Source organism: Myotis myotis, unplaced genomic scaffold (assembly GCF_014108235.1).
Source record: "Myotis myotis isolate mMyoMyo1 unplaced genomic scaffold, mMyoMyo1.p scaffold_m19_p_41, whole genome shotgun sequence".
Lineage (NCBI taxonomy): Eukaryota > Metazoa > Chordata > Mammalia > Chiroptera > Vespertilionidae > Myotis > Myotis myotis.
The window spans coordinates 364,818-386,849 of record NW_023416348.1 but is presented as its reverse complement, the minus strand read 5'-3'; the positions used below and the strand labels follow the sequence as shown (position 1 = coordinate 386,849).

The 22,032-nt window shown below is 54.3% G+C and overlaps 1 protein-coding gene across 6 annotated transcripts in view; it reads left to right on the top strand.

The window, feature by feature from the left end:
- RCOR1 (REST corepressor 1) overlaps nucleotides 1–20,527 on the top strand; it is a 111,103-nt gene extending 90,576 nt beyond the window's left edge. For 3 of the 6 annotated variants that reach the window (XM_036306344.1, XM_036306345.1, XM_036306343.1), the window contains 6 exons: nucleotides 3,395–3,473; nucleotides 6,980–7,174; nucleotides 12,463–12,540; nucleotides 12,728–12,785; nucleotides 13,250–13,479; nucleotides 15,506–15,690. In XM_036306344.1, the coding sequence (XP_036162237.1) occupies nucleotides 3,395–3,473; nucleotides 6,980–7,174; nucleotides 12,463–12,540; nucleotides 12,728–12,785; nucleotides 13,250–13,479; nucleotides 15,506–15,547 (682 nt within the window). In that variant the 3' untranslated portion in view covers nucleotides 15,548–15,690. Of the gene's footprint in view, nucleotides 1–3,394; nucleotides 3,474–6,979; nucleotides 7,175–12,462; nucleotides 12,541–12,727; nucleotides 12,786–13,249; nucleotides 13,480–15,505; nucleotides 19,383–19,490 lie in introns of those variants that run through there. The other 3 variants (XR_004967184.1, XM_036306346.1, XR_004967185.1) reach the window with 3 other exon arrangements.
- Nucleotides 20,528–22,032: the final 1,505 nt, after the last annotated feature.

Sequence of the window (22,032 nt, the reverse complement as noted above, 5' to 3'; positions counted from 1 at the left end):
CCCTCCACCCCCGCTCATGCCCTCACCCCCCCGTTGTCCATGTCCATTGGTTAGGCCTATATGCTTGCATATAAGTCCTTTGGTTGATCTTTCCCCCTTACCCCCACCCTCCCCCACCCTCCCCTACCTTCCCTCCAAGTCCCGACAGTCCAATCAATGCCTCTCCGTCTCTGGATCAGTCCTTGTTCATCAGCTTATGTTGTTCATTATATTCCACAAATGAGTGAGATCCTGTGGTATTTATCCGCTCTCAAGTTCCATCCATGCTGTGGCAAATGGTAAGAGTTCCTTTTTCTTCTTCCTCTTCTTAAAGAATACCTTTCAGCATTTCATATAATGCTGGTTTGGTGGTGATGAACTCCTTTAGCTTTTTCTTATCCGTGAAGCTCTTTATCTGACCTTCTATTCTGAATGATAGCTTTGCTGGATAAAGTAATCTTGGTTGCAGGTTCTTCCTATTCATCACTTTGAATATTTCTTGCCACTCTCTTCTGGCCTGCATGGTTTCTGTTGAGAAATCAGCTGACAGTCGTATGGGTACTCCCTTGTAGGTAACTGACTGTCTTTCTCTTGCTGCTTTTAAGATTCTCTCTTTATCTTTTGCTCTTGGCATTTTAATTATGATGTGTCTTGGTGTGGTCCTCCTTGGATTCCTTTTGTTTGGGGTTCTCTGCGCTTCCTGGACTTGTAAGTCCATTTCTTTCACCAGGTAGGGGAAGTTTTCTGTCATTATTTCTTCAAAAAGGTTTTCAATATCTTGCCCTCTCTCTCCTTCTGGTACCCCTATAATTCTGATGTTGGTACGCTTGAAGTTGTCCCAGAGGTTCCTTACACTATCTTCATATTTTTGGAATCTCTTTTCTTTTTTCTTTTTCGGTTGGGTATTTTTTGTTTCTTTGTATTTCAAATCTTTGACTTGATTCTTGGGATCCTCTTTTCTGCTGCTGGATCTCTGTAAATTATTCTTTATTTCAGTCAGTGTATGCTTAATTTCTAGTTGGTCCTTTTTCATGTCCTCCATGGTCTCCCTATACTTATTGAGGGATTCATTAAATTTATCGGCGGTTTCCATAAAATTCTTGAAAAACCTTATAACCGTGGCCTTAAACTCTATATCCAATCGTTTGCTTTCCTCCATTTCTGCCATTTGTGACCTGTTTCTTTGTCTCCGCATTTTGGTTGCTTCCCTGTGTTGATAGAGTGGCTTTGTGTGCTAGGTGTCCTGTAGGGCCCAGTAGCTCAGCCTCCCCAGTTACCTGAGGTGGACACTCTTGGTGCACCCCCTCGTGGGCTTTGTGCACAGTCTTGTTGTAGCTATGCCTTGGTTGTTGTAGGATCACTGGGAGGAATTGACCTCCAGGGCAATTGGCAGCGAGAATCAGCTGCCCTGATGATGCTCAGCTGTGTAGCAATGCAAGCCGCTGTGGGGCCTGGGCCTTCTCTTGGAAGCTCTGAGTCTATCTGGCCCGGCTGCGGTTAGGTAATTACAGGTTGCAAATGGCCGGGGCATTCATATGCAAAAGCCTCTGCCGCAGCCTGGGTGGGGCGGGGTCTCAAGGAATCAAAGGGCTGAGAAAGCAGCTATGGCGGAGCCTCAGCCCTGCCCTAAGGAGTCGCGAGTCCCAGTGTCCCGGCAACGGCTGCAAGCACCTCTGAGGGAAAGCCGCTCTCAAGCTCGCCCGCTGCCAGACAGTCCAGTATTTCCCCGTATGAGCCCTGGGTCCCCAGAGACTTCCCGGAACCGGATTTCAGAGCCGTCGGGAGCTTGTGTCTCCCTCCGGATTCAAAAAGACAGCCGCGTCCTCAGGTGCCAGACCCTTTCCGCGCGCGCGAGCCCCCGTACCTCTGCACGCCACCTCCGCAGCTCCTCCCGCTCGCAGTGTGCTTTTCTTTCCTTCTAGTTGTAGAATTTACACTCAGCCAGCCCTCCTGTAGTTCTGGATGATGTCCACCTTGTGTTTCTGATGCATTTATCGATTGTTGTGGGAAGCAGAAATTTCCCGGTGTTTATCTATGCCGCCATCTTAGTTTCTCCTATAGGCGGCTTTTTAAAATTACATTTTCCACATTTTGCGTAATACATTATTTTTGTAAACTAGTGGTAATTTGGCCCCATCTCAGAAGAGTATTATGATTTCAAATGAGAGAGAACAACACGTGGGAACGAGTTGAGAGCTGAGCTCTCCGGGAGAGCTCGCCCGCCCGGCTCCCGGGTGACATGTGCAACGCTGAGCATCGCCCGCGCTGACCTCAAGGCGCCTGCTGTGGCTTGGTCTCCAGCACACACAGGGGGCATGTCGGCGTCTGCTCAGCACTCCTCATGACAGAGAAAGGTGGCCAGCCTCCCTACCGAGTGTCTTCAGTGTGGCAGCAACTTTGCGTGGACATCGTTATTTCCGTGATATGTCAGGTCTCGTGCACTGAGTGTAAGGTCGGTTTATTACTGCAGACAGATGCAGTCTACCCTCTGAAAGCAGCATTAAATACCAAAACAGGATGGGACTTGTGCTGAGTGTGAAATGACGCCCCAGGTGGTATGTTGCTCCCACCTCCGCGGGCACGTCACTCCCCAGGATGCAGGCAGGAGGCGCCCGCCAGGGCAGGGGCCCGGCTTGTCTCTGCTGGGACCTGCTGTGGTGCCAGGGCGGGGACGGGGGCAGAGCACCCTCAGCCCAGGCTCTTTCTTTCCTTCACACTCTTTCCTCAGCCAGAACTTATGCCACCTTGGGCCATGGAGGATGGGGATAGAGAGGGGAGTGGGGTAAAGGGGGCGTGGTCTCTGGATGCAAGTGGGATGTGGCTGTTGGAAACCCGAGCTCTCTGGCCGCGCCATCTTGGCCTTAGTGGGCAGGCTGCTGGGCCTTGTCTTCTAGTTTCCTAGTGACCTTCCCGGCGAGCTCTTGTCCTCTTTACATAGCGGCTGCAGGGACGGCGCAGCCAGGGCCTCGGTGGGATGGACTGGCTCTAAGTCCCAGCTGCTCCCGCCCGCAGCCCGCCCTGTGCTCGCCGGGGCCGCGGGCGGCAGGCGGTCCCTGTGCAGAGGCACTGCATGCGTGAACATTCTTGGTTGTGCCTAACGGTCAGGTCCCAGTTCTCCACCAGATAATTATGGGGAAATAAAGTCAGTGTCTTAAATTTCGTATTTTCAGTTGAGAAAAAATACTTTATATAAAGCAACAGGGTTGTAGGCCCGTTTGGGAGTTAGAAACCCATTTTAATAGTTGATTTTAATCATTTAGACTGAAGGAACTGTGGGATTGGTATTTTATTTGAATTGTAAAAATGTTTTTATCTCAGAGTCTGAAAACATACTAATTTCATATCATATCAATGTATTTGTATATTAAGTAATTAATACCGAATAACCTTTCAGTCACTTTTTCTTGTCTTTCAGTGAGGATGAACTGGAAGAAGCAAATGGAAACAATCCCATTGACCTTGAGATTGATCAGAACAAGGAAAGCAAAAAGGAGGTATTTTCCCCGTTAGGCAAATAGATGTTCCTGCTCGTTCACAAGCAGACATCCCTTCCCCTCTCTTACTCTACGAAGGCAGTAATTGCTCTGTGGCACAGGGCGTCCTGATATGCATTTTGAGCAATAATAACCAGGCCTTAGCGAACTTAGCCTTGTGCTCGCCAGGAAGCATGAGTCAAGGCAGTCTTGAAGGAAAGATGGCAGTGACGAGTGACAGTGTGTCTGGCGGAGTCCTCGCTGCCACCAGCGCTTCAGAGAGGGGTGCTCCCGAGGCCAGGCCAGGGCGCGGCTCCCCTCGGCCCGTGGCTCCCCCGCGCTGTCACGCCCTCTCCTCACACTCCTCTCCTTCCTCAGAAGCAACAGCGCAGGTCACGAGCTGGGCCTCCCACGGTGAAGTGTAATCGTTCACATCGTGAAAGGCATATGCCGGAGGTTTTTAGTGCTTGGATTCAGGGGCCTGCCTCACAAAACCCCACCATTGTGGGCGCCTTTGGTAACCTGTACACTAAGAATAGGGGGGTGTTGGGAAGTTAGCCTTTTGAAATGGGGGTCGCAGTCTGGCATTGTTTTGTCCATTCATAACATTGACTAAAGCTCTGTGGGCCCTCCGAGGAAACCCCAGCTCCGCGGCTCTGGGGGAACCCCACAATCCAGCACTGCCTGCAGCAGGCCGGCCACGGGGCCCTCAGGCTGCGGTGCTGGCCCCACTGTGGGCAGGACCTTCACTGGCAATCACGGGAGTTGTTCTGAAGGCAGAGCCTGCAGTTTCTTAAACTGGAAGGTTCTCTGTCTCACAGGCTCTGAGGTCTGAACGCTGCTTCAGGCAGGAAAGTAGAAGGGTCTAGACAGGCCTAACCTTGACATGACACCAGTACCATGTGCTCCTTATGGACAAAGTATGAAATACAGCTAACCAAAAGGAGAAAATGAAACCACTTACACCATGGTCCCCATTCACACGTTCCTCTGTAAGGAGTGTGTGGGCTGGGCAGCTCAGTTGGTTAGAGTGTTGTCCCTGTCCACCAAGGCTGCAGATTTTATCCCTGCTTGGAGCACATACAGAAATCAACCAATGCATGCATAAATAAGTGGAACAATAAATCGATCGATCTCTCTCTCCCCCTCCCCCTCCCTTCCTCCCTCCCTCCTTCCTTCCCTCTCCCTTTCTCTCGCTCTCAAATAAAATTTAAAAAAATGTTTTTAAGTAGCCCTAGCTGGTTTGGCTCAGTGGATAGAGCATCGGCCTGTGGACTGAAGTGTCCTGGGTTCGAGTCCAGTCAAGGGCACAGGCCCAGGTTGCAGGCCTGGTCCCAGTAGGGGGCATGTAGGAGGCAGCCAATCAATCATTCTCTCTCATCATTGATGTTTCTCTCTCTCCCTCTCCCTTCCTCTCTGAAATCAATTCAAATATTTTTAAAATGTTTTTAAGTATATGCCTATATACTTAGTTCTGTGTAAATATTTATTTTAAAATATATAAATGGGATCTTTATCTACATATAAATTTTATAACCTTTCAAATTTACTCTGTTTATGTCAAATACATTTGTATACACAACTGTGCCGGGGCTGACCAGACCCTGAGCGACAGATGAATGATGACTCTAACACACGTTTCTGTGAAAGAGCGGCTAAGGCTCTACTTGGCTATTGCCGCCAAGTAGCCCTGTTCTTCTGCCGCCTTGGCTTTTATTGTCACAACAGCTTGAACTAAAATTAACCTCTAGATACAATCAGCAGGGCAGGCTGATTGAGAAAGCTCATGCTTCTACAAGGCCGGGTCTTAAAAGACTAAACAGAGATTCTAGCAAAACACCCCAGGGGATCGGACTTGCAGAGAAGTAAGGGCAGGGGCTGCCGCCTTCGGCCAAGTCCCCCCAGAGGCCCCGACCTTTCGGAGACTCCTCCTCATAGACATCCAGCCAGTCCTGTGCTTCCCCTCACAACTGTGTGTTAGTCCATCATACAGCGTGTCCATAATGGAGGAAATTAATCCTCGTGGGTTTTTACAGTTTTGCCCCTGCTTTTTGCTGTCATAAACAATGCTGATTTCATAACTAAGTATTAGTGCACTTAATTTTTCCCATTACAGTTAATTTCTGGATGTTGACAGTTGGGTCAAAGTGTTCTAGATATGTTTTTAAGGCTTCTTTGGTCTGGTTATATCACCAAATGGGGAACTAGTCATTCTTTCCCAATGGCACTCTGCCAGCAATTTACATGAGTCCAAATAACAAGATTGCTTTAGGGGTTAGTTCGGTTAAGACCGTCTAAGAAATCAGATCGGACTGGGAATGCATAGTGAGCTTTGTTTTGTCGCACTGTCTATTAGGTTCTTCAATGGAACATTTTAAAAGAAGAGAAAAGGTTGATTTTATATTAAATTCTGTAATTCTTATTTATATAGCTCAGTTTCTGAGTCAAAAAGAAAAATGCTTAAATCATAGTTTACACGCCTAAGTGTTATTAAAACAGACACGCTGCCCATCGGAGGTCTTTGCTGAACAGCATAGCGCTGTGGCGGCATCACGGGCCTCTGCTAGCGCTGCGGGACTCACTGCGGGGCCGCGGGCCTCTGCTAGCGCTGCGGGACTCACTGCGGGGCCGCGGGCCTCTGCTCCCGCTGCGGGACTCACTGCCGCTGCCAGTCTGCATGGCCTTCAGCTTGGTCTCACAATGTGAAGAGATTCTCAGTTTATCAGCAAAGACATACACTTCTTGCTCTTAAAAGGGTTAACAGGGAGACGTTGCCTTTCCTGGCCAAGGTTCCACTGCACTTCATTTCTGCAGGTTTTGGATTCAGAGAGAAAGCGCTTAAAAAATTAGCAGCAGCCGTGCAGTTCAATGACAGCTTATATTTTTTTGAAGGAGATTTTTAGGGCACAATTGCTCTAAAAGTTAAATGTCATTCCCCAAAAAAATGTGTAAAAAGTCAGTTTCATATTGAAGTTTGTATATTTTTAAACTTGTATAAAGATTTAAAGAATTTAAATGGATCTTTATACATATGCTGAACCAACCAACCTCCCTCCCTCCCCCCTCCCTCCCCCCTCCCTCCCCCCTCCCTCCCCCCTCCCTCCTCCCTCCCTCCCTCCCTCCCTCCCTCCCTCCCTCCCTCCCTCCCCTCTTCTCCCTCCTCCCCTCCCTCCCTCCCTGTGTACAGTGGGGCCTGTGCGGACAAGCAGCTCCTACCCTCTGTGGGCAGCGCAGCGCGCAGGTGCCCCCCGTCACTGCAGGGAGCTGAGGCGCTGCTGTCAGAGCCTCCGAGTGAGAGTGAGGGTGCAGCTGTGGGCAGGGAGCGGGTCCTCTGCCAGGCGTCCAGGCAGAGCCCAGCAGCCGAAGTCTCTGCCTGCCGCCCTGTTAGGACGGGAGGTGCGGGGACGATGCAGCCTGGTGCTTGTCATGGACTGTGTGGAGCCGTGGTGAGGAAATACACGTTTACTGTCCATTTGGCATTTTAAGGTTTTTGGTGTCACATACATCCAAATCTGTGTATTGTGCAGGTGCCCCCTGCTGAGACAGTCCCTCAGATCAAGAAAGAAAAGCATAGCACCCAAGCCAAGAACAGAGCCAAGAGGAAACCTCCGAAAGGGATGTTCCTCTCCCAAGAAGACGTGGAGGCCGTGTCTGCAAACGCCACCGCGGCCACCACGGTGCTGCGCCAGCTGGACATGGAGCTGGTCTCCATCAAGCGCCAGGTACCCGCCCGAACTGGGGAGCTGACGAGGCTTTGGGGGGGGGGGGTCACTGTTCACACGCGCGGGTGCTCTCCTCCCACACACCTCCAAAGGGCACTTGCCCTAAGGAGTTGGGCGGAAGATCTTAGTACTGGCTCACTGCCTTTTCTTGAATTCACTTTGAAGTCGATGTCAAGTGTGTGCATATAAATGCTTGTGTGTGTGTGTGCTCACTGACGTCCAGCTAACCTCTCTCTGGGCCAAGAAATGGCCGTTGCTTCTGAAGCCCCACTCGCGTCCCCTCCGATGACTGTCACCCCGAGCACAGCAGCGCCTGCTCCACTCGTGCCTCTTGCTCACCCCGCCTTCTCCAGCGCGCGGCCACGATTCTGACTTCAACACCACCAATGATTGCGATGCACTTTTGGATTTTATAGAAAAACTAGAGGCCTGGTGCACAAAAGTCGTGCACGGGGAGGGTCCCTAGGCATGGCCGGCGATCAGGGCCGATCGGGGCCTTCCTTCTTTCCACACTGCACTCTGGTGGTCAGCGCACGTCATAGGGAGCAATCGAACTCCCAAGGGGACAATTTGCATGTTAGGCTTTTCTATCTATAGATGACATGATGTGTTTTCTTGCATGTCTGGTTTTCATGTAACGTGAGAGCATCCATGTAGTATAGAGCCGTGGTTCTCATTCTTTCTCACTGCTGGGTAAATGTCTGGGTTCCCCGTTTGGGGCTATTACAAATAATCCTGATGTGAACATTCTTCTGTGTGACCCTTGCACTGTGCGTGTATCCTTGTGGAATTGCTGGGGTAGGGGCTACGCACAGAAAGCAGCAAGATGTGGGCTGCAGTGCAAGGTTCCCCCGGATCACCACTGGCGCGATGTGGGCTGCAGTGTGAGGTTCCCCTGATCACCACTGGTCCGATGTGGGCTGCAGTGTGAGGTTCCCCTGATCACCACTGGTGCGATGTGGGCTGCAGTGTAAGGTTCCCCCGGATCTCCACTGGCTCGATGTGGGCTGCAGTGTGAGGTTCCCCTGATCACCACTGGTCCGATGAGGGCTGCAGTGTGAGGTTCCCCTGATCACCACTGGTGCGATGTGGGCTGCAGTGTAAGGTTCCCCCGGATCTCCACTGGTGCGATGTGGGCTGCAGTGTGAGGTTCCCCTGATCACCACTGGTGCGATGTGGGCTGCAGTGTAAGGTTCCCCCGGATCTCCACTGGCGCGATGTGGGCTGCAGTGTGAGGTTCCCCTGGTCACCACTGGTGCGATGTGGGCTGCAGTGCGAGGTTCCCCCGGATCTCCACTGGTGCGATGTGGGCTGCAGTGCGAGGTTCCCCCGGATCTCCACTGGTGCGATGTGGGCTGCAGTGTAAGGTTCCCCCGATCACCACTGGTCCGATGTGGGCTGCAGTGTAAGGTTCCCCCGATCACCACTGGTCCGATGTGGGCTGCAGTGCGAGGTTCCCCCGGATCACCACTGGTGCGATATGGGCTGCAGTGCGAGATTCCCCCCGGATCACCACTGGTGCGATGTGGGCTGCAGTGCGAGGTTCCCCTGGATCACCACTGGTGCGATGTGGGCTGCAGTGCGAGGTTCCCCCGGATCACCACTGGTGCGATGTGGGCTGCAGTGCGAGGTTCCCCCGGATCACCACTGCCGAGATGTGGGCTGCAGTGCGAGATTCCCCCCGGATCACCACTGGTGCGATGTGGGCTGCAGTGCGAGGTTCCCCTGGATCGCCACTGGTGCGATGTGGGCTGCAGTGCGAGGTTCCCCCGGATCACCACTGGTGCGATGTGGGCTGCAGTGCGAGATTCCCCCCGGATCACCACTGCCGAGATGTGGGCTGTAGTTCTCCTCTGTGGGGAGTTGTCTTGTGCCTGAGCGAGTGCCGGCAGCGTCACTGGCCTTCACCCACCAGATGCTAGCAGTGCCCCGCACCAGCTGTGCCAACAGAAATGTCCCAAGGCATTGCGAACTGGCCCGGGAAGAGGGGGCACAAATCGTCCGTTTCTGTTTTAAGGCGTTTCACTCTCCTCATGGTATCTTTTGAGTCACAGAAATTCTTAACTTGAAGTCGCCCAGTTTCTCACTCTTGTCTTCTGTGGTTAGTGCTCTCTGAGTCTGTTAACAGCCTTCCTGAGGTAAGGAAGATATTCCGGCATGTGATCCTAGTGTTGTTTTGCCTTTTACATTTTAAAAATGTTATCATTTTATGTTATTTTTTTCAAACATCACCATTTATTCCCTCTATGCCTCATCCCTGCACTCATCCCCTTTCACCCCCTCAATCATCACACTGTTGTCCGTGCCCATGAGTTCTATTTTTTTTTCTTTTTTGCTCAGTCTCCCTCCCCAACCATTCACTCCCCCAGCTGTCAGCCTTCTTTCTCTCTCTGAGTCTGTTTTACTTACTAGTTCAGTTTGCGCTTTAAATTCCACGTATGAGTGAAATCATGTGGCACTTGTCTTTCTCTGACCAGCTTATTTCGCTTAGTGTAATGTTCTTCAGGTCCATCCATGCTGTCGCAAAGGGTAAAAAATTTCTTTAAAAAAAATTCTTTTTACAGCAGAGTAGTATCCCGTTGTGTACATGTTCCACTGCTTTTTTAGCCGCTCGCCTGCTGATGGACACTTGTTGCTTCCACATCTTGGCTGTTGTAAATGATGCTGCAGTGGACATAGAGATACATACATTCTTTTGAATTAGTGTTTTGGGTTTCTTTGGATAAATTCCCAGAAGAGGAATCACTGGGTCTTAAGGCAGTTGCATTTTTCAAAGTTCTTTATAAATTTTGGATATTAACTCCTTATCAGATATATCATTGGCAAATATGTTCTGCCATTCAGTGGGCTGTCTTTTCATGTTGTTGATGGTTTCCTGTGCTGTGCAAAAACTCTTTAGTTTGACGTGGTCTCATTTGTTTATTTTTTCTTTTTGTTTCTTTTTGTTGCCTTTGCCTAAGGAGATATATCAGAAAAAATATTGCTACGAGAAATGTCCGAGGTTTTACTGCCTATGTTTTCTTCTAGAATGTTTATGGTTTCAAGTCTGAGCTTTAAGTCTTTAACCCATGCCGGGTGCATCCCTGTGTGGGGTAGAAGGTGGGCTGCTTGCTTTTGTCTGCCTGTATCTGTCCAAGCCTCTTACAGTTTGGACGTCAGTCTGCCCGGAGGTTTTCCTGTGTGTGCTGCTCTGCGCAGGTCAGTGTGGCGTGCGGGTTCCTAGTGAACCGTGTGCTGCATGTTGAAAAGTTTGCTCTCCCCTGCTGCAGGGCAGGGGCCTTCGTTTTCCTTGCAGCTTCCGGTGGTCAGTGCGGGTTTCCTGTCCGCTCCTTGTCTGTCTGTCCTCCTTCACAGCAGGTACTGTCTGGAGGGAGAGTGTAAGTCAGGGGTCTGTAGTACAAGTCCTCCAGGATTGTCTTAGCCATTCACGGCCCTTTTCCATTTAAATTTAGAATCATCTTCTCAATTTCCAGAAAAATAATTCTGCTAGAGTCTTGATTGCGATTGTACTGAATTTATAGATCAAAGTAGAGAATTAACACCACCTGACCCATGAAATAGCCCGTGCTTACTGCGGCCTCTCGCTTCTCTGCTGTGTTGTTTTCAGTGTGTAGGTCTTATCTGCCCTTCGTTAGAGTCACTCCTAGATACTTAGCGCTGTTTTGATTTTCTTGTAAAGGACATTGTTTTTTAAATTAACCCTTTTCTGCCTCCTCACTCTTTCTTCCTCTCGCAAATCAATAAAAAGAAAAAAAATGTAACCCTTTTCACCATGGATGCTGGCATGAGAAGTAGCGTGTTTGTTGTCTGAATCTAATTTTGCCTGGGACATCGCAGCTGAACTTCACCTGCGTAGCCTAGTGTTGCCTTTTTTGCGCTTCCCCTTTCTGCCCCCCCTCCCGCCCCTCCTCTCTCTCTGTCCGGAATTCAAGATCAAGGCAGATGTCGGCTGAGGGTTTACTTTAGTTTTTGCTGCTTTGACTTGTTTGAAGGTCTAATAGGAGGTCGGCTCTCATTTTCGGGGGTGAGAAGAGTGGGGTCCGAGGCCCCCCTGCCTTGTGGTGCAGGAGGGAACGAGCCCAGGACAGCAGGCCCGGGGCCGAGGCATGGCTCCTGGCGTGCGGCTGACGCAGCTGCACTCTAATCTCAGGAGAACCACTCAGCCTCCCAGGCCTCTTTTCAGAGAGGAGGTCAGTCCACGCTGCCCACCTTCTGGGGTGCCAGCTGAGAGCCACCCACCTTCCGGGGTGCCAGCTGAGGGCCACTCACCTTCTGGGGCACCAGCTTAGGGCTGCCCCACCTTCCAGGGCGCCAGCCGAGGGCCACAGCTCGGGGCATTGGGAGCTCTGCTTGCATGGGAAGCGCTTGCCCCAATCAGGCTGTGGGCTCCCGGGTGCATCTGCCCTTCCTCTGCGGGACTCCCTGCGGCTGCACCCCTCTTCCGCAGCGCTGCTGGTGCTGTGGCGGGGTAGACAAGAGAAGAGCAGGGCTTTTTACCTTAAAGGTGGCTCCTCATTCACATGGTCGAAGAGAGCGGGCTTCGAGTTTGACTTGCTGAGGCGGAGACAGGTGTCTGCCGCCCACAGCCTCACGCTCCTGCCGGGCGTACCGGCCTCAGTGGCAGGTGATCTGGGGGCCCGTGTTTGGTTGTATGTCAGGGAACCATTCACCTGGAAATGACAGAAAACCTGACCAACAGCAGCTTAAACAATTAAGGAAATATTGTTTAAAAGGTGTTTTTATTGATTTCAGAGAGAGGAAGGGAGAGGGAGCGAGAACCCTCAGGACTGTTTATTAGCACTGCCTTCTCCGCACCAGTGACCATTTCTCTTTCTCCCACAAGCCATGGAGCCACCAGCACCGTCCAGGTTCTCTTTAGTGTCACTGACTCGTGCCTTGGACCCTTAACTGATGTCAGATCACTCTCCTGCCACTTTCTCCTGCGGGCACAGAGCCCAGAGCCCGCTGAGCAGAGCAGGGCCCCACTGTGCCCGCTGCCTGTGGACTAGCCCGCCACACCCTACTTCAGAGTTTTTTATTTTAAAACTAGAGGCCCAGTGCACGAAATTCGTACACAGGTAGGGTCCCTAGGCCTGGCCGGTGATCAGGGCTGATCTGTGGGGTGACCAGCAGGGCGATCGGGGGGGGGGGGGGGGGGCCGCTGGCACCCGCCGGGAGTGTCTGCCCCCTGGTGGTCAGTGTGTGTCATAGTGAACCGTCATTCTGATGTTTGGTCAATTTGCATATTAGGCTTTTATTACATAGGATAATAGTTTTTTCTCTCTTAGATTCAGAACATTAAACAGACCAACAGTGCTCTCAAAGAAAAACTCGACGGTGGAATTGAGCTGTACCGACTTCCTGAGGTAGGACTGTCAGCGTCATCACAGAGGCCACACCCTGTGCTCTGTCCCCAGTGCGCACCTCTCACCCTCTTGGGGAAAGATGTGATGGCTTCATAAGCCGAGCCGGCGTGAGCCTGGCCTGAGAAAGGGTGGGTGGCTCCTAAGGGTGGGTGGTGGGCGTGCTGACATGACGCGTTTGGGTGTCCAGGTCATTCAGAAGTGCAACGCGCGCTGGACCACAGAGGAGCAGCTGCTCGCTGTGCAAGGTATGGCTTCTTCTTCTAGAGACCTTTCAGGAGAGACTGGTGAGCTCCCCCACGCCCCATGCCCAGCGCACTGCTCGCGTGGAAGCAGACTCCGGGGGGCCACTTTCAGCCACATCACAAGATTAAAGCTAGAGTGGAGGTGTCAGTGGTACAGGTGTGAGAAGTTCATTTTAGCAGACTTAGTGTTGGGGTTTAAGGTCGGGGTGTTGTAGTCCTGGGGCCCTAGACGATGGGGGCGGAGTGTCCACACCCACAGTCAATGCTGGGTGGCCAGTGTTCATGGGGCGTCTGCTGGCAGGGTCGCCCTGGCCTCGGGTCAGCTGTCTGGGTGTGGCTAGGCCACCCCTCTGGTCTGGGACGGGTAGGCCCGGGGTGAAGCCTGTGGGTTTCCTCGTCTGGATGCAGGAAGGCCTCAGCGTGGGGTTCTCCTCGGTTCTCTGTGTTGAAACACGCGTTCTCTCCAGCCATCAGGAAGTACGGCCGGGACTTCCAGGCCATCTCAGATGTGATTGGGAACAAATCAGTGGTACAAGTGAAAAACTTTTTCGTAAATTATCGACGCCGCTTCAACATAGATGAAGTTTTACAAGAATGGGAGGCGGAGCATGGGAAGGAAGAGACCAATGGGCCCAGCGGCCAGAAGCCCGTCAAGTCCCCGGACAATGCTCTCAAGGTCCCCGAGGAGGAGGAGGAGGTGAGCCTCCCTTCCCGCCGGCCCCGCTGCTGACGTCCCCACGCACCAGGGCCAGGTTCCTGGTCTCAGCAGCCAGTAACTTGGCTTTAGCCTGTACAGGCATGATCTGTGTGTGGAGTTCATTCAGGTGTTTGTCCCTGGGTGTTCCTTCCATTTGAATCCCTGGACAAATTCCTCATTTGATCGTGGTTCCCGCCACAGACGATCCCACACCCCCAGCATGGGAAGAGCTCTGCGTGGAGCGGAGCGCAGCCCCGAGCGGTGCCGCCGCCTCACTGTGCGTCCTGCGCGGCCGTGGGGCGGGGCTCACTGCGTCCACGGGGGCAGCTCTGGAGCGGTTGGCGGGACGGCCAGGGTGGTGGTCAGGCAGTGATGGCCGGTCGTCGCCATCACTTCTCATTGGCGTTGTTCACTGCACCGGTCACTTCCCCATTGGCTGGGCTTTACCAGGAAAGTCACTTTCTCCTCAGAGCCTCCCACAGCCATGGGGATGCCGCGCTGCCTATTTCCTGCTGCTGTGCTCTCCTCTGAAAGCGGGGAGCAGCCGGAGACTCCCGCCCGAGGGGGGCGGTGTCTGGGCGTGTGGGCAGCACGTGCTGCCTGGCCCCTGGTTAGACTGAGAGGCCCTGTAGGAAGTGTGGCCGATGCGAGGGTCCCGGCCAGTCGTGCAGCCCTGGCTCACAGCAGCCTCCCAGCGGCGTGAAGGCATCTCCATCTGTGGCCGTGATTTCGTCCCCTGCCGGTTGCCCCGCGGCACACATTCACTTCCTGAGGTCCTGGACTCCACTCAGGAGGCTTCCTGGGGACAGGACATGCGCGTTTGCAAGAGAGAGAGCTTTCTTCCGTGCACTGGCCCTGCAGACTGAGAAGGTGGGGAAGCCCCGGGTCTGGGCTGCTGAGATCCAGGGTTCGCTGAGGAGCCAGCGGTGGGCCCGGGGCTGGGCGTGTCAGAAAGGGCAGGGCGAGCGCTGGAACGGCGGTGGGGCTCTGTGTCGCTCGGAGAAGGCTCGCCATGGACGCCCAGCCCTCCCGTGACCTGAGCGCCCTGAACGGGCGCACGTGCAGCTTCTGGATGCGTAGCCGTTGTTTCCTGGCAACAAGACACCATGAGGGGAGCAGGGCCTACAAGGGATCTTTAGGTTGGAGGTTTGGGGTGGGCATCCGGCTTGAAAACGGAGCGGAGAGTGGAGAAATGCCGGGCAGTGGTGGAAGCGGGTCCTGCCATCTTCAGGGTCGTAGGTGTCCTGTCCCAGCAGGAGCCTGGCAGCCTCCAGCCGCTACTCTCGCCGAGCACGCGCTCGCTGCCCTGGCCGGCTTCTGTTTGTCCTGTGTGGCGGGCTCCGTGCCTGCGTGTATCCTGCAAGGAGGCAGCTGGAAAGTGGCGGAGCCAGGCTCTGAGCCGGGCATCTGGCTGCAGGGGCCACGCTGTGCAGCCACCTCCCGGGCCCGCCCCAGGAGATCTGCTGTGCCCGCTGTGTACGGGGCAGCCAGCAGGTCCACCTCTCTCCTTGCAGGACGCCAGAACAAGCCATTTGCATAGTTTCCTGCTCTTTGTTCTTCTTTTATTTAAAAAAAAATATTTTTTTATTGATTTCAGAGAGGGAGAGGGAGAGAGGGATAGAAATATCAGTGATGAGAGGGAATCATCAACTGGCTGCCTCCTGCGCGCCCTTCACTGGGGATGGAGCCCGCAAGCTGGGCATGTGCCCTGACCGGGAATTGAACTGTGACCTCCTAGTTCCGTGGTCGGCAAACTGCGGCTCTCGAGCCACATGCGGCTCTTTGGCCCTTTGAGTGTGGCTCTTCCTAAGCCTTAGGAGTACGCTAATTAAGTTAATAACAATGTACTTACCTATATAGTTTAAGTTTAAAAAATTTGGCTCTCAAAAGAAATTTCAATCGTTGTACTGTTGATATTTGGCTCTGCTGACTAATGAGTTTGCCGACCACTGTCCTAATTCAAAGGTCAACACTCAGCCACTGAACCACGCCAGCCGGGCTGATTCTTTTGTTCTCCTTTCCTCAGGCTGCTTCTGTTCTTGACGTCAGATATGCATCTGCCTCCTGAGAAACGCAGGCAGCTTCCGCACGTGGTATGGGCGTCTGTGTTCCCGGACATCAGGTATGACAAGGCTTCGCCTAGCCATCTGCTCACATCTGTGGACAAGCAGCTATTACCAAAAACAGCAACACTTCCGGTCCTGTGCTACATCTGCCTTAATTCTTTGCTCGTTCCTCCATGTTGGCGCCACTTCCCGGAGAGCTCCGTGCATCTCGCTCGGTCTACGTGCTGGGATCTTGTGGCTGCACGGCGCCCTGGCCCTGGGGCCGCTTCCCCAGGCAGAGCTCCGGGCCCCCCATGGCAGCTCTCCCCATCCGTCCGCAGCTTCCGAGCAGGTGGCCGACTGGAAGGCACGCCTCTTCCTGCATGGCCTGGATCGCTCCTCTGTGCATCATGTCGTTCTCAGCAACTGGACCTGTTGGCCTTCTGGGGGGGGTCTCCGGTTCCGTTCGGAGGCCCCCACCTGAGATCATGTTTCTGATGTCACCGTGTGTGCAGACTGCACTGTCCCCTTCATCGTGCCAAACGCCCCGATTCGATCCTGTTCCCCGGAACAGGTGCAATGATGGCTGATGAATCTAGTTGGCGTTGACCCCTCCTTCTGCCTTCCGGCTGGTAGAAAGCTGGTTCGCAGCAGCTCTCTTTGGACACGTAGCTTAAAAGGAACGTGGACTCCATCCTCTGCCTTCAGCTCTCAGCATCGCAGCCCCGGGATGGATGCCGCCCTCTTTTCCCGGCTCCCCCCAACCAGCTCCAGGAAATTTGGTCCGTGCCCTGCACTGGTGCTTGTACACTTGGACTTGGTGCCTTCTCCTCGGGCCGCGCATTCTCAGTCCCGTTTCTGCTTCAGCGTCGTAGCTCTTTCACGTCCATTGCTTGCCAAAGATGACACCACCGGGTGTGAGAGCCGCCGCCGGCCTGAGGGGCAGGCAGTCCGCACGGGAACAGAGTAGCCGGGAGGGTTTCTAAAAGTGCACGTTGCTCCCCTCCTCCTGGGCAGCCTGGCTTCTCCCTGTCACTCCACACCCCTTGGTCCTCAGGCCCTGCCCTCTCCCACAGCGTAGCACAGAGCGAGGCGGGAGCAGGTGGCCGGTGCTGATGAGCCCACGGAGAGCACACAGCCGCAGTGGGTGCACTGCCTCTGGTTGGCCTGGGAGCCAGTGAAACTTCTAATGAGCGTCCTGAGGCTCCCAGCGTCGCTGCGTCGCTGCTGCCCTGCGCCCGGAGCTGCTGCCCTGCGCCCGGAGCTGCTGCGGGCTGGGGGAGCCTGGCGGCCGAGCCGCTGCAGGAGCTGCCTGTGGTCCTCCCGCCAGGTGAACACTTTCCTGCTTTCGATACCAAAAAAGAGAAGTGCGAGGCTTTAAGGCACGGAGGCAATTCTTAAGAATTTGAAATATGCAATTAAAATTGGATGTGTTTTGACGCAAGCACCTTGCCTTTTTTAAGTCAGCTGATTTTAGGAAGAGGGTCAGCTAGAATCATAGCTTGTTTGGAATTGGACCTTTTGTTTAAAGGAACCTGGACAAAGGTTGTTCGGAAGGGGCAGTAAGATGGGACTTTCTGAGCTCGCCGCCTCTGTCCCTGCACTGGGAATCCACGCAGGTGAGCGCAGTCGGGAGGCAGAGGGCAGTCCAGCCACGGTCCTGCCTGGGCAGGGAGCGAGATAACACTAGGAAGCACGCACGCTTGGTTTTCTCTGCATCGCAAGCCTGCTGTGTCATTGCAAGCGCAGGGGACCATGGGGAGGGGTCATACTTTTGCACATCGCAGTAAGGGACACAGCCTGGGCAGGGGCTTTAGGCTCCTTGCTGCTTCTCATGGTCTCCTTCCTCCCGGCCTCCTTCATTCCCGACCTCCTTCCTCCCTGGCCTCCTTCCTCCCTGGCCTCCTTCCTCCCTGGCCTCCCTCTTCCCGGCCTCCTTCCTCCCTGGCCTCCTTCCTCCCTGATCTCCTTCCTCCCGGCCTCCTTCCTCCCCGGCCTCGTTCCTTCCTGAGGCAGCAGGGGCCTCCTGCAGGGGCTCTCCCTCTGCCAGCAGGTTGTCCTCCCCTTGGCCCAGGCTGTGTTCCTTGGGAACTGGTCCCTGGCCGCAGGGAGCTCGGTGCCCGTCCTGCAGCGAGTCAGGGCCAGGTCTCGGCTTGCTCAGCACCACGTGCTCTTTGGTCTTCACCTGCTTCGGCGCCACCGCACTAGTCTTCCCGCGGCACCACCGCTGACATGGGCTCTGTCTCCGAGGAAAAGGGGCCCGTGGTTTCCATTGGCCAGAAGGAAGTGACGTCGTCTTGGCCTGGCTGCTTCCGCCCGTGTCACACCTAAGAGAGCACTGTGTGCTCAGCTGTTCTTACACTGTCTTTGCAATGATGTAAATGCAAGAAACCACTTGGCTGACAGCGAGTGACTGGTCTTACCGATGTGAAGACCCTTTTAAACATATCAAGACTTCGGTGCATCACAGGTGTGCGTGGGGTGGGAGGTCAGGGACCGTGTTCCCTCAGCTTTGTCTTAAAGAGTATCAATGTGAATGTCATAATTATATATTTTTGTGGAAGATTTCTCCTAAGTATAAGTTATTGTGCAAAATATAGTACCATTGAAACAAATGATAGTTTTAGTTTAGAAATCCTAAAAGATATAAATTGTATTACATATGCATTAAAAGTTTGTTTTATTTAATTTTATGTAGCTGTGTAAAGTGTTAGGTAAAGTTTTTCTCACTTCTCCATTGAAACACCTTGTTACTTGAATGTCGTGCTGGCTGGTTTGAAACAGTGATCAGTTCCGTAATGTAGCTCTTACCCAGGGAGCCGCCGCCTCCGGGACTGGTGAGTGCGGCCAGGAGCCGAGGTCGGGCGGCACCGCTGAGCAGGCTCGCTGTGTGTGCCACCCAGACGCCAGTCCCGTGAAATGCTTTGATAGTTTTTAACCTGTAAGACCCTTTGATGCTCACAAACCTCTAATCAGAACATGAGTATGAAAACACAATTGGTTTACAACTTGACTCTGCAGGACAAAGTAAGCAGTTTCCTGCGTGTATAAAGTTTCCTCAACTATCACGCGCCTGTAAGTGTGCTCATTGTCACTTTAAATTCCTACTCCCCCCTATTTTTGTCTTTCTGAATATCAGATGTACTGTTGGTATAACCGTGCACCAAAAATAAGCCACCAGTGCGTCCCACTGGCCGGACCTGCCGGGGCACAGGAGGTGGAGCCGCCGTCCTCTTGCTGAACCCTAGGACCCAGGATTCAAGCTTTTGTTCTGTTTTTATGCATTATTTTATTTATATTCATATCTGAATCCCAAATTTATAAAATAGCTCTAAACCTGTATTCCACAACTAAACATGACACTTTAAGTTATTACCGTTACGCCATCGATGAGTTCGTTTTCAAGCCACCGAACCGTGTGCCAGAGGGTCTTTCCTCTGCTTTGCAGGTAACGGCATTGCCACCAACTGTGTTCTTCATGGTTTGGGCCCTTTGGCCAAAAAGGCGTATAGGTCTTGTTTCAGGTTCATTGTAGGATGATGGAGAGCAGCGATTTCAGTGGTGGTTCCATCGTCCGCCTCGGGAGTCCTGAAGCCTTCTTGTCCTTTTACCGGCTCCATATGGAGCGTAGCACCACCCTCGGCCCAGCGAAGCGGCCTGCCCAGAGCAGAGAGCGCCCTTGGCTGCTTCACGAGCTTCCCTCCCCACCAGCCAGACCCGTCCCGCCGGGCTCTGCTCTTGTTTCCCGATGAGAAGGGGCTGGGGCGCCTTCCTCGGTGGTGGAGCCTCATTGGACCCCATCAGCCGCTCACGCGCCCTTCACACGCGGACTTGGCTTTTATCGTCATGAGCCGAAAGGTTGGTCTTTAAAACCCCTAATAGTTCCCTTATCTTACCCAAAAAATTTCAAAATATGCAACAATATAAAATTCCAGTTTTTCATCCCTGGAATAAATGTAATTACAGATGCCTCGCACTGTTCTGGGAATAATGCCCATGCCTCTGGGCCATGACGTTTTCCCTCCGCTGTTGTCTTCCCAGAGGATGTCTGTCCACGCAAACACGGTTCCCTCATTCCCCTCCAGGACACGCTTCACCGCCCTCGGCGCAGCCCGGTCCGGAGACGCGCTGGACTGGAAGGCCCGGGCCAGTGCACACGGCTGGGCGCCATCAGGACCGCGTCTTCTGACACTTGGGGGTGAACCGCTCAGTCCTGGAGGAAGCAGGTGGTGGCAGCGGGTCCAGGGCCTCAAGGCTGAGAGTGATCCGCGCTGGCTCCCCCGCACCGGCCTGGGCAGACTGCAGGGCCCAGGGGTTCTGGAGGTTGGGAAGGTGGTTCCCTCCTTCCTCGGAGAGGGCAGAGCCCCCACTTCTCCCCACCCCACCGTCTGCTTGCCGGCTGCCCCACCCCTACCCCCACCCCCAGGCACTCCTAAAGCCCAGACTCCGGCTTTTAATCATGTGCAGCTTTGCCTCAAGCCGAGGCCTGCGAGGCCCAGCAGCGGGCACCCCTGCGCCTGCGCCCGCCTTTCCTCACCAGCTGAAGCACAGCCGCCTGCTCAGCGGATGCCCCGTCGGTGCTCCCAGCCACCGGTGTGCACAGGCCCCTCCCGGAGCCGACAGCCCGCACAGGCCCAGCTCGGCCGAGTGCTTTGTAAGTTGCTAAAAACTTCAGGATTTTAAAAGATGTGCAAGGCTAAGTTTGACACGATCGTCGAATTGCTGTATATCTTTTCAAGTGATGAAGCCCGCCTGGGGATTTTAAAGAAAAGAAGCTGCACTCTGCTGTGTGAGGAATATTTGACTGTCTCCGCCTGTTTTCTGTCTCAGTACTCATGATTATGGTGACTGTTCATAGCATGATCATTGCTTAGCCGTCGGAGGATAACATTTGTTAGTGGAGATCGGGAAAATTTATTTGTGCGATTCTGCAGAGTTCATTTTTCTATTCCCAATATTTGCTGAAGTTAAATAAAAATTTTCAAGCCATTGATGTAATAAAATATGAAACAACAATTTTCTGCACCCCCTCCATCAGAGCAGTACCCCCCCCCCCGCCCGCCCCCCCCCCCCCCGCCTTGGCCCTGGGGTGCTGAGTGTGTACACGCGCCCTGTGGGGCCGGGAGGGCTCTGTGTTGCCTCTAGCTCAGCTCTCCCTGAACCACCACCTTTTCGAGCGCAGTGACCTCAGGGTTGGGGTCACACTGAGGTGCCGGGCCGGACAGCTGGCAAGGACTGAGGGCTCCATGCTGAAGGGAGGGGTGTTAGCCTGTCGGCGGCATCTTCCCTTTCCGCCGTGACCAGGCTTCCTCGCCTGGACGCTGGACTGTGGCCCAAAGAGGCCTCTGGTGGCCCAGAGCGGACGGCTCGGCCCAGCGCCTCGGGTGACGGGAGGGCCCTGCGGCAGCACCCCCAGCCCCCGTCTCGGTCCCCTTCTCAGATGAGTGTAGGTTTGGTCAGATAACTAGTCAAAACCTGACTCCCGTCCTTGTTGCCCTAACGGCATTGAACATACACATCGGGTCCCTCTGTGCGCGCAGTGGGAGGTCTGGGACGGGTCCCTCTTTGTGTGTGTGCAGTGGGGGGCCTGGGACGGGTCCCTCTGTGTGTGCGCGCAGTGGGGGGCCTGGGACGGGTCCCTCTGTGTGTGCGCTCAGTGGGGGGTCTGGGACGGGTCCCTCTTTGTGTGTGTGCAGTGGGGGGCCTGGGACGAGTCCCTCTGCGTACAGTGGGGGGCCTGGGACGGGTCCCTCTGTGTGTGTGTGCAGTGGGGGGTCTGGGACGGGTCCCTCTGTGTGTGCGCCATGAGGGGCCTGGGACGGGTCCCTCTGTGTGCGCGCAGTGGGGGGCCTGGGACGGGTCCCTCTGTGTGCGCGCAGTGGGGGGCCTGGGACGGGTCCCTCTGTGTGTGCGCCATGAGGGGCCTGGGACGGGTCCCTCTGTGTGCGCGCAGTGGGGAGCCTGGGATAGGGGGGGCGCTCCAGCCTCCTGTGCGGAGTGTCCCTGGGCGCCTGCCAGGGCTGCTGAGGCCACAGGAAAGAAAAGGACCGGGGTCCAGGGCTCAGAGGCCATGTGGCCTAGGGAGGTGACGTGACAGATAAGAGGGAGCCCTGCGCTTTCCTGTGGGGGGTGGGGGTGGGGGGAGAGGGGCCTGGCCTTTGCTGACCTCAGGCGGGGCTGGAGGAGCCAAGTCACGGGTCCCCAGATGAACGGCCTGTGGAGAGCGCAGCCCAGCCCCGTCCTGCAGACTCGAGGGAAGGACGCTTGTGGACACGGCAGCTCACCCGAGCGATCGGCCTTGCAGCCTCAGGCAGGTGTCACGCCTCTCATGTGGGGCCCAGGACTGAGCCCCTTCCCACGCAACTCTGCAGGGCTCGCCAGGCCACAGCGGAGGCCAAACCAACCGCGCAGGGCCTATCCACTGACCCATGGGTCCTGGTCCTGCTCCTGCGCCCTGGGGTGACTCTAGAGCCACAGTAGCCAAAGCCTCCCCCCAACAGGCTGCGCT